The sequence below is a fragment of the Odocoileus virginianus genome, chromosome 33, assembly GCF_023699985.2.
Source record: "Odocoileus virginianus isolate 20LAN1187 ecotype Illinois chromosome 33, Ovbor_1.2, whole genome shotgun sequence".
NCBI classification, from domain to species: Eukaryota; Metazoa; Chordata; class Mammalia; order Artiodactyla; family Cervidae; genus Odocoileus; species Odocoileus virginianus.
Genome location: NC_069706.1, coordinates 1,119,293 through 1,130,692, shown reverse-complemented (window position 1 = coordinate 1,130,692; position 11,400 = coordinate 1,119,293). Strand labels below are relative to the sequence as shown.

General features: G+C 54.5%; 1 protein-coding gene across 1 annotated transcript; it reads left to right on the top strand.

Moving 5' to 3' along the window:
• Positions 1–8: 8 nt before the first annotated feature.
• Positions 9–10,244, top strand: PTX4 (pentraxin 4). Its single transcript, XM_020886466.2, has 4 exons — positions 9–721; positions 5,847–6,174; positions 6,750–7,374; positions 8,748–10,244. Exons 2-4 carry the CDS (start codon positions 6,034–6,036, stop codon positions 9,386–9,388), a joined length of 1,407 nt encoding a protein of 468 aa, XP_020742125.2. The 5' UTR covers positions 9–721; positions 5,847–6,033; the 3' UTR covers positions 9,389–10,244.
• Positions 10,245–11,400: the final 1,156 nt, after the last annotated feature.

The window sequence follows — 11,400 nt, the reverse complement described above, 5'->3', positions numbered from 1 at the left end:
CGAATCTGCCGCCAACTGGCGAGCCGGAAGAGGCGTGGGACGCATCTGCGCCTGCGCGGGCGCGGGGGCGTGGCGTGTCCTAGTGGGCGGGGCTTGTGGTGGGCGGGGCGGTTTTCTCTGTGCTGAGCCGCACGTGTCTCGGAACCTAGCTGCTTTGCGCCTGCCGGACTTCGCTCTGCCACCGCTTGCATCTTCGCGGGGTGACCTCCTCCCTCCCTCCCTCCGCCCGAGAGCCCCGTTTCTCTCCTGAGCCCACACATGGGCACCCTACACATAAGCTCCTATTGAGCCCTGATCCCGTGTGCGGCCTCGCCGCCCGCCTTGAGGCAGGGCCCGGACTAGAAAGCAGTCGCAACGTAGGTGACTTAGGGTGCTGATGGGTATCCTGGGGGATGAGCGGCAACATTCAGCACAGTAGCCCCCAGCCACCAGGCCAGTTCCTTGGTCGCACTGTCCACGTGTCAAGGGCTAGATAGCCACCTGCCACAACTCACAGCACAGATAAAGGACCTTCTATCGTGGCAGAACGTCCTATGGTGACCTTGGGGAGTGGCGAAGTCCTGGCAAGATCTTCAGCCCAGTGGGTGTTGAAGGGAAGCCTGGGAAACAGTTATAAATTCAACACACGTCAACTGAATGCCTGCTGCGCCAGAAGGCACTCTTGTAGGGCAGAGACTGAAGCAGCTTGTGTTCACATTGTCAAGGAGACAGTAAAGTACAGGTACAATAGTTGTTATCGTCTTTCAGCCACTAAGTCATGCCTGACTCTGTGACCCCAGGCTCCCCTGTCCTTCGGTATCTCCCAGAGTTTGCTCAGATTCATGTCCATTGAGTCAATGATGCTATCTAACCATCTCATCCTCTGCTGCCCTCTTCTCTTTTCCCTTCAATCTTTGCCAGCATCAGAGTCTTTTCCAATGAGTCAGCTCTTCACATCAGGTGGCCATAGAATTAATAGTACAATATATCAGATAGCAAATAGTGGTAAGAAAAATTGGACAGGGTAAGAAAATGATTGCCCTAAGAGCCAGTTCAGTTGCTCAGTTGTGTCCGACTGTTTGCGACCCCATGGACTGCAGCACGTGAGGCTTCCCTGTCCATCACCAACTCCCGGAGTTTACTCAAACTCCTGTCCATCGAGTCAGTGATGCATTCCAACCATCTCATCCTCTGTTGATCCCGTTTCCTCCTGCCTTCAATCTTTCCCATCATCAGGGTCTTTTCAAATGAGTCAGTTCTTTGCGTCAGGTGGCCAAAGGATTGCAGTTTCAGCTTCTGCATCAGTTCTTCTAATGAATATTGACTGGTTGGATCTCCTTGCAGTCCAAGGGACTCTCAAGAGTCTTCTCCAACACCACAGTTCAAAAGCATCTATTCTTCAGTGCTCAGCTTTCTTTATAATCCAACTCTTAACAACCATACATGACTACTAGAAAAACCATAGCTTTGACTAGACCGACCTTTGTCAACAAAGTAATGTCTCTGCTTTTTAATATGCTGTCTAGGTTGGTCATGGCTTTTCTTCCAAGGAGCAAGCGTCTTTTAATTTCATGGCTGCAGTCACCATCTGCAGTGATTTTGGAGCCCTAGAAATTAAAAGTCTCTCACTTTTTCCGTTGTTTCCCCATCTATTTGCCACGAAGTGATGGGACTGGAAGCCATGATCTTAGTTTTTTGAATGTTGAGTTTTTGTTTTTTGTGAGTCTAAATCAAATATTTTAAAAATTTATTTATTTTTTAATTGAAGGATAATTGCTTTACAGAATTTTGTTGTTTTCTATCAAAGCTCAGTATGAATCAGCTGTAATTATACATATATATCCCCTCCCTTTTGAATCTCCCTCCCCATCCCACCGCTCTAGGTTGATACAGAGCCCCTGTTTGAGTTTCCTGAGCCACACAGCAAATTCCTGTGGGCTATCTGTTTTACATATGGTAACGTAAGTTTCCATGTTACTCTTTCCATACATAAATGTTGAGTTTTAAGCCAACTTTTTCACTTTCCTCTTACACTTTCATCAAGTGGGGTCCACCCAGGGTGCAGTTAGGAGAGTGGACGGTAGGGGGCAACCGTGGATACCGAAAGCCCAGAGAGGCAGCTGGTGCGAGAGCAGCCAGGGGTCAGGGGATGAGAAGGGGCTCACCTGGGGGAGACCAGATGGGTTGGATGTGGGTGCGAAGGAGGGAGGAGGAGAGGATGCTGCCTTGCTGGGACTCTGCCACTTCCTCACAGGCAGCTTCTGGACTGCGGCTCTCAGTCCTGGCTCCTACAGCTGCTTCCTTCTCCCTCTATCCCCACATTTTTCTGAATCCTGTCACTCAGTAACGTCTCAAGAGACGGCACAGAGGATAAATTTCTTAACCCTTTGCATATCTGAAAAATGATTTTTTTCTTTGCTCCAGGTAGCTTCACATTTGAGCTATTAATAGATACACAATTTTTTTCCATTTATTTGTATTAGTTGGAGGCTAATTACTTTACAATATTGTAGTGGTTTTTGCCCGACATTGACATGAATCAGCCATGGATTTACTTGTGTTCCCCATTCTGAGCCCCCCTCCCACCTCCCTCCCCATAGATACACAATTTATCAGTATTATTCTCTAACCATCTGAGCTAACTGGCCTCTCCAACTGCTCTGTTTCGTTCAAGATTTATTTACATCCTGCGATGCTGCACTCAGGCTTTTTCTGGTTGCCTTGAACAGGGGCTACTCTCTGTTGCATTGTGCAGGCTTCTCACTGCGGCGGCTTCTCTCATTGTGGGGCACAGGCTCTGGGTGGGCTGATTTCAGTGGTTGCACCTCTTGGGTTCCAGAATCCTGGCTCAATAGTTGCTCAGGGCATGTGGGATCTTCCCGGACCAGGGATCAGATGGTGTCCCTTGAGTTGCGAGATGGATTCTTAACCAGTGGACCACCAGGGAAGCCCTGCTCAGTTTTAAATGAGAATCATTTCATTCAGAGTCCTCAAGTTTTGCCCCCTGTCTTCGGCAGCCAGCCTTGCTGCTGAGGTGACCAACAGCCCTCTGGGGGAGCCTCAGTCCACAGGTGACCAGGTTTTTTCCTCTGACACTTTTAGAATCTTCTTCTCATCTGTGGCGTCTGACACTTAAAGATGAGCCTTGTAGTTGTCCCTTGGCCTGGGGCTCTCTGCCTCGAGGTTTTCAAATGACGGATACCCTTGTCTGCAGCAGCTTCACAGATTATCCTCCTAGTGATTCCTTCCCCTCTTCCCTTTAGTCTCACGCTCCGTAGTGTCTTTTCACTGGACTGAGATCAATCCAGTGTTTGGCTCTTCTTTTCCATCCCTTTGCCTTTCTGCCTACTTTCTGACCAACTGCTTTAACTTTGCCTTTTAATTTTCCTATTCTACTTATTTATTTATTTACATTTTACTTTATTACTTCTTTGTATCTTGGAAAATTGTGCTTTTCATTTCCAGGAGCATCTTCTTCCTTTCTGATTATTCCTTTTCCCGCAGCATCCATTTCTTGCCTTGTGGACACAAAGCTTTTCTTGTCTTTCTGAAGGTGTTCTTTAGATTACTTTTGAGCCTTTCCTTGGCCCTCTGCATTGTCTCCTGGTTCCTTTTCTGTTTGGGCAGATTTCTGTCTACCCTGTGGTTGGAAGTTCATTTGGTGGAGTGCAGGAAGCTCTTGCCCATGATGTTAGTAAGAGCAGGTTTTCTGCCTGGACTGAGGAAGCTTCCTCCCTCCTGCCTGGGGCCAGGTGCCTGGTGAATGTCCCTGTCTGCTGCTCTCCAGAAGCTGGCAGAACCCTCAGACTCCCATAGTCCAATAGGTAGATATTTATTTCAATACCATGTTGTTAGTTTCACCCTTAAAATGAGTGCATTTTATGATATATATTTTTTCCACAATTTTTTTTTAAAGAATGGATGATGAAAGAGAGTCAAAGGAAAACCCCTGTTTCTGCCTGGGGGCCCCCAAACCCAGAGTCTTTCTCCAAGGTGACACTGTCCAGTCAAACAATGACATGAGCTCCATATTTAATTTTGAATATTTTAGTAGTCTTACTAAAAAGTAGAAACAGTTGAAATTAATTTTTAAAACATTATTTTATTTAACCCAGTCCATCCAAAATATTATTACCATTTCAACATATAATCATACATAAAATCTGATGATTGAGGAAGCATTTCTCATTCCTTTTTTATACTAAATACTGGGATCCAGGGTGCATTTTATACCTGCAGTGGATCTCCACCCAGGCTAGCCTCATGGGATGGGGGATTGGACATCACGGCTTCAGAGAACCAGCTGACCACGTCCTGGGGCTGGGCTGTTGGGCAGGAGCAACCACCCAGCGCAGTAGGTGAGGGAGGAGGCAGGGGGCCGGCAATTCTGTATTCAGACTGACAAGAGTCTCTTCTCTCCAGTCTGCACACTGCCCCAGCCCCCTACCATCCCTGGACAGCCCCTAACCCCTCAAACCTCCCTGTAATGGACTGAATGGTAGCCTCCAAGAAACATATCCAAGTCCTAAGCCCCGTGTTTATAAATGTGAACTTATTTGGAAAAAGGGTCTTTGTGGATGTAACCAAGTTTCGGATCTTGAGATCAAATCACCCTGGATTATCCAGGTGGGCCCTAGATCCAATGACTGGTGTCCTTGTTGGACAGAAGAGGAGAGACACACGGGGGAGAAGGCCTTGTGAAGACGGAGCTGGGACTGGGGCGAGGCTGCCCTGGGAGCAGCAGGGGGATCCTCCCTGAGAGCCTTTGGATCCAGGGTGGGCCTGCTGACCCCTCCACCGCAGGCTTCCGGCTGCCAGAGCCGGGGGAGAATGAACTCCTGTGCCCGCCCCCCAGGGTAGTCACGGGGTGCAGCAGCCCCAGGACACAGACCCGCTCCCTGCCCGCCCGGGTCCTCTCTGCCCCTTCCTCTGCTCCCCGGGGCAGCTGCTGCAACTCTCCTCTTGCCCTGTGGCTCCTCCAGCCTGTGTCCCTTGGCTGCCATCAGAGTGACCCTGGGGAGAGAGAGGAGACCAGTTTCTGTGCCCGGCGCCTTGTTCACCCGGAAGTGTCCGCCTTGACCATGGTTTTCTCCCGCTCCCTTCACTGGGTCAACACTGGCCATGGACCTGGCCCTGGAATGAGGTCTCTACCGCCTGTTCACTTAGGCAGGCGGCCTGTGTTGTCTCCTGGGGCTGCTGTAACCAATGACCACAAATAGGGGAGCTTAAAACAACAGCCACACTCCCTGGCAGCCCTGGAGCCCAGAAGTTGGAGATCAGGGTGTTGGCAGGACCACGTTGCCCCCGAGGCTCCTGGGAGGGTCCTCACCCCCCCGACCCGCCCCCAGCTCCTGTGTTCCTGGGGCAGCTCCACCCCAACCTTGGCCTCTGCCTCACACAGCCCTCTCCCCTGCGTGTCTCCTCTCAGTCTCAGGACACATCCTTGGACTTAGGACTCAGACGGATGATCCAAGATGACCTCATCTCAAGATACTTAATTGTATTTGCAAAGACCCTTTTCCCAAATAAGCTCTCATTTGCAGGCACCAGGGTTAGGCTGGGACCTACCACTCAGCCCACTTCACAGCCCAAGGCCCGAGATGAATTAACGCAGCTCCCAATTCTGTTTCTATTGCCTCCTCCAAGGGCGAGGGAGGGGCCTCATGGATCTGGATCCGCTGTGCACGGCAGACGGCTCTAAGGAGCCCCTGCCCCTGCCAGGATCCCTGGGCTACCTCCACTTCTCTGGTGGGAACATGAGTCCGTGTGCTCCTGCTAAAGCAATCACCCTGCCCGAATCCGAGCCAGTTGGACTAGGCCTTGTACCCAGTAGACCTATTTTCCAAAGACACTGCATCTGTTTTCAGCCTGTGTCCTTGGAAACCTCAAGTCTCCAGAGCGAATGCCTCTCATCAAGATGGTGGGAGGCACCTGACTACCCGCCAGAGTGGAAGAAGGGAAGCCACCCCCGGGAGAGGTGAGCGAGACTAGTGAAGGCCCAACTCCAAGCAGACCGTCCTCCTGCATTCAGGGTGCCTCTTGCCCCTTCTCAGCATGGGCAGCCCGACGGGAAGAACCCTGCCTTTCTTGCTCATCCTTCTGCACATATATCTACATGGAGCTTTGTCGCAAGCAACCAGCCCTGTGGGGCAACGAAAACCATTTTTTGAGAGGCTCCGTAGACTAGAAGAGCAGGTAAGTGTACCTACTGTCTGGGATGGTAGAGGTTTTTAATTGACAGCAGGCGAAGCAGAGATGATGCAGAAACAATGCTAAGTTTCTGTGCTCTGTGAGCTCAAAGTGGAGTTTGCAGTTTTTATGGGCTGACTTTTCACCTATGGTTGAAATAGCAAAACAGGTTTGGTGGGCTCCTTCTGAAGATAAGCCAGCTGTGTGTGAGGGTGGGCAGGCTTGGGGTGACCCCGAGGAGGGTACCCACAGGTGTGCTGGGGCATGCTGGGCCTTGGGGCGCCAGGTCTCAGGTCCCCCATGGAGCAGAGACTCCTGTGTGGGGCCACGGCCGGCTCTTAGGAGCCCAAACCCTCCCCACTTTGATGCCCACACAAGCAGCCCGCCCTCACCAGGGGAGTGAAGAGTGTGGCTGCAGGAAGGGGTGGGAGCTGCCCGGGGGCCCTCGCCCCCTGCAGTGCAGGCCTGGGGTCGTCCTGCAGCTGCGAGCTCGGCGCGGGGGAGCTGGTGGCGGAGGTCAGTCACCTCACCGAGCTGCCCTGAAGACCAAGCCCCCGGGGCCACCTGTGTCCTCTCCGCAGTTTCAGAGGTTCCAAGAGGTGACCCTGACGCACCTGCAGGGCATCGCCAGCCACTACAACCTGTCCTTCGACGTTGAGGCCGGGTTCCGGAGCCTGGCCCGTGAGAGCCGGGCCGTGGCCCTGGCGCTCAACCAGTCGCAGGTGGCTATGCAGGGCGAGCTGGGCCACCTCCAGACCTGGGTGCGGAGGACGCAGCGCCGAGGCCGGAAGGCGGACCGCAGGCTGCTGGCCTTGAGTGCCGCTGTGAGCGAGGGCAGCGCACGGTGCGCCCGGGAGCAGGAGACACAGGGGGCTGCTATCTCCGGCCTGGCCCGGGACGTGCAGGCCCTGCAGGACACACTGCTCCGCCTGACGCCCCTCGTCCAGAGCCAGGGCACCAGGCTGGCCGCTCTTGAGGGCCAGCTGCGTGTGGCCGGCCCCAGCCCCGCTGCCCCAAAGGTAACCCTGGCCCCATCTAGGCCGTCGGACTGGAGCGCCCCGCAGCTGCAGGGGGGCAGGCAGGCGTCCAGAGCTCCGTCTGAGCCCCGGGACCCACCTCCAGACTTCGCTCACCATCTCCAGGGAGCACAAGAGCCCCTGGGTCTAGGCAACCAACAGGCGTGGCCCCCCAAGAGCCCAGGCGAGGGTAAGCACCACACCTGCCCGCCCCCATCACTCTCCACCTCTCCCTTGGGGGCCTGCTTAGCCCTCAGTCCCTCATACCCCCACACACCCCACCTTTGAAGAAAGGAACCACCCAGGAGATGGCCTGCCTGCAGATCAGGCCGCCTGGCACACCCACGAGTGGGGTGCTGCCCGCGGGCAGTAAATCCCCACTCAGCGTTGGTGATCACATGGGTCAGGGCTGGCATCTTCAGCTGTCACCAGCAGGATCCTTCCTGCAGGGCCGGGGCCCCGGTCTGTAGCCCGTGTGGTCTGTGCCCACTCTTGGAGGGCCCCTGGCCTCTGCCGCTTCTCATTGCCAGCTTAGGGTTCTCCACCAGGGGCACCTGGGGTCGGGTCGTCCCCAGCTGTAGGGGCTTCCAGGGCACCAAGAGGTGTTCAGCACCTCTCTGGCCTCCACCCGCCTTGAAATCTCAGCTGTGGCCCGGCTGCTCCCAGTCTGGCCTTGCAGCCCTCAGGGCCCCTTAGTCTGGAGCAGGTCTTCCTCCATCTTCATGGCTATGGGGGCCTCACCAGTAGGACTGAGCTGATTGGCTGACCTGCAGGGAATCAACAGGGCTCCCAGGAAAGCAGGGCTGTAAGTTTGGGGACCCCCAAAGTCCTGACAGCCAAAACTGTCTGCAGGTGTTGTTGGATGTTCCCCAGACACACAGGCATGTCCGTTGAGAACCGCTGCCCTGGATCATGACAGGAGCCCCTGCTTCTACCCTGGAGCTAGAAATGCAGGCTCCCCCCCTCCCCCGCCCCATCCACTCTCCCTCCTTCAGGCAGATTTGGGAGGAAGTCTGGTCAGCAGGATGATGCCACCAAAGATGCCCACGTCCTGGCCCCAGCCCCTGTGGCTGCGTCACCTCATGTGGCAAGAGGACTTTCTAATGTGAAGTCCATCCAGCTCCCTGAGATGGGAGCTGATCCGACCTCATCCCAGGGTCCTCAGGAGAGGGAGACAGGGGGCTCAGCATCTGGGACAGCAATGTGAGGCAGGAGCAGAGGTCAGAGGGCAGCGAAGGGCTACTCCCTGGAGCCTCCAGAGGAACCAGCCCCACCCACACTGTGATCTTCAGCTCAGAGAGACCTGTGGGGACTTCTGACATCCAGATTGTGAGATGCTAACTTTGGGTTTTGTTTTGAGCTGCTGCATTTGTGGGGGGGTTTGTCCCAGCAGCCACGAGACACTCATCCGGGGCTCCCTGCTGTGAGGATCGCGGCTGGCCAGGTGCCCTGGCATCAGTCCTGCCATCTGGGAGACGGCACAGGTCACGTGAGGACACGTGAGGACAAGTGAGGCACCGCCTCCGCGACGCAGGCTGACTCCCCTCCCTCGTCTGTTTCTAGTTTGCAACGTGGGCCCTGCGCTCATCTTCCCAAACGCCTCCACCGCGAATGTGGGCTTCCTCCGCCCCAGTTTCCTCACGGGTCTGCGGGCCCTGTCCATCTGCAGCTGGGTCCGCACGGCCGCAGACCACCTGGGCACCCTCCTGTCCTACGCCACTGAGGAAAACGACAACAAGCTGGTTCTGCACGGCCGCGACTCCCTGGCCCCCGGCTCTGTCCACTTTGTGATCGGAGACCCGGCCTTCAGGGAGCTGCCCCTCCAGCCACTGCTCGACGGCCAGTGGCACCACGTGTGTGTCATCTGGACGTCCGTCTTGGGCAGGTACTGGCTCCACGTGGACCGAAGGCTCGTGGCCACCGGCTCCCACTTCAGGGAGGGGTACGAGATCCCCCCAGGAGGGTCCCTCGTGCTAGGCCAGGAGCAAGACCACGTGGGGGGCGGGTTTGACAGCTCGGAGGCCTTTGTGGGGAGCATGGCAGGCCTGGCCATATGGGACCGCGTGCTGGTCCCTGGGGAGGTTTCGAACCTGGCCATGGGGAAGGCGCTCCCGACAGGTGCCATCCTGACACTGGCCAATGCCACATCGGTGGGCGGATTCGTGCAGAGGGTGAACTGCACCTGCCTACAGCTGTGTCCTTGAGGGCTCACCGCACAGACAGCAGTGGCACCCCCAAACCCTGCACAGTCCATAGAGAGCCCCTACTCAGACTGAGGGGCACGCTGCTGCCCCTGACCTGGACCAGGCTCACCTGCCCTCTAACACAGGAGGTGGACATTCCATGGGGTGGGGGTGCAGGGCCGGCACAGGCAGAGCCGGGCCTCAGGGCCCCCAGGACTGCATTCTCCCCTTCACTGCAGTGTTCTCACAAACACCCCACTTTGTAGTATGACATCATTTCAGCATAACCAATCGGCCACGGGACGGTGCTGGGCTCTAGCTCCACGCTTCCTGGGTGTGGGTTTGCGGCAGCCACAGGCTGGTTCCTGGAAAACTCTTTTCCTTGTGTTAGCTGCCATGGTCCTCTCTCCATGAGGCTTATGAGAGTTTCTGTTTGTCTGTTCCCTGTTCCAACATCTCTCATGAGAAGGGCCGGAGAGTCCATTTCCTGGCCCTGCAGCTCCTTCACCCTGGGGGTCCATCAAGGTTCTGTGACACAGCTGGTGAGGCTACCAGAGCTGCTGGGAAGGGGGCTTGCAAAGGAAACAGGCTACTCAGAAACACACATTAAGGATGGGCAATGCTTTTGCATACTATGAAATTCACCCATTCTAAGTGTAGAGTTCGAAGATTTGTAGTCAATCTGCCAAGTTTGCAACCATCACCATGATCCAGCTTTAGAATTTCCATTGTTCCCCCCGCCCCATAAGGACCTCATGCCTGTTAGGGTCACTCCTGTCCCCACACAGCCCCTCCCCCAGCTCCGCACCCACTCTCCTGCTCTCGGTCCCTGTGGGTTTGCCTGTTCTGCACGTTTCACATAAATGGACTCCTTCACTGTGTGGTCCTCAGCGTCTGGCTTCTCTCACTGGGCATCGTGCTTTCCAGGTTCGTCTGTGTTGTAGCGTCTGTCTGCTGCATTCCATTGTGTAGCTGAATGACCTTCTGTCATAATGACCCATGTTTTGTTTATCCATTCATCAGTCGATGGAAACTTGGGTGGTTTCCAGTTGGGGGCCCCTGTGAATGAAGCCGCTGTGCACACCCTCCTCTGAGTCCTTGTGTAGACACACATTTCTATTTCTCTTGAGCGGATACCTAACAGCGGAATTCCTGGGTTAAATGATAAAATCATGTTTAAACTTTCAAAAAAACCACCAAATTGTTTTCCAAAGTGACTGCATTGTTTTACATCCCCGCCGGCATTCTATGATGGTTGCCATAACTCCACATTCGTGCCAGTACTGGGTATTGTTTTTAACAGCTCTCTCTTTTTTTTTTTTTAGAATTTTGAATCGTGGCAAGTTAAAAAAAAAAAAAATGCATTGACAGAACAGGTGTGGGGAATTCCCTGGCACTCCAGTGGTTAGGACTCAGCCCAGGAGAAAAAAAAGAAAAAGAATCACTGTGATGTAAATTAATCCTTGCAAGATCTCAGAACCTGAAAGTCAATCTGTAGGCGCAGAAAACAGCAGCGTTGGGGTGTGTGTGGTGGGGGTGGCGGGCACGTCTGTTCATCTGTCAGAAAAGCTTAGAATCACTAAGTCTGGAAACAGGCCTGCTCCGTGGGCGGTGGGGGGGGAGGGGGGGGCGTGCTGAAATCAGTCCCTGGGGCCTCTTAGTTGTGATCCCAGGCCTTTAGCCAGTCTAGCCAGCCACCTCCCCTCCCCCTTCCCAGCCCATTCCCCAGCCATCCATGAGTCAAGGTCAGAGGATGAATCCCAGGTCTGGAAACCCCCCTGGGTGGCCACAGGAAGATCCCGGAACCACAGAGTTCTGCTTCCCCTGGCACTTCCCCAGGGCGTGTCCGTCTTCACAGAGAGCTGCCCATCTCAGTCTCTTCTTTCCCAGGCTCCTCTGGCCTTTTCTGTAGCCCTGGCTGCATTGCACTGTTGAGGAGGGAGAGATGACATCTTCTGGGGGAAGACTAATTTGATTAGGAAGTCTTTCTTTAGGGACAGCTGGGTCGCCAGCATTGAGAGAACATGCAAGCC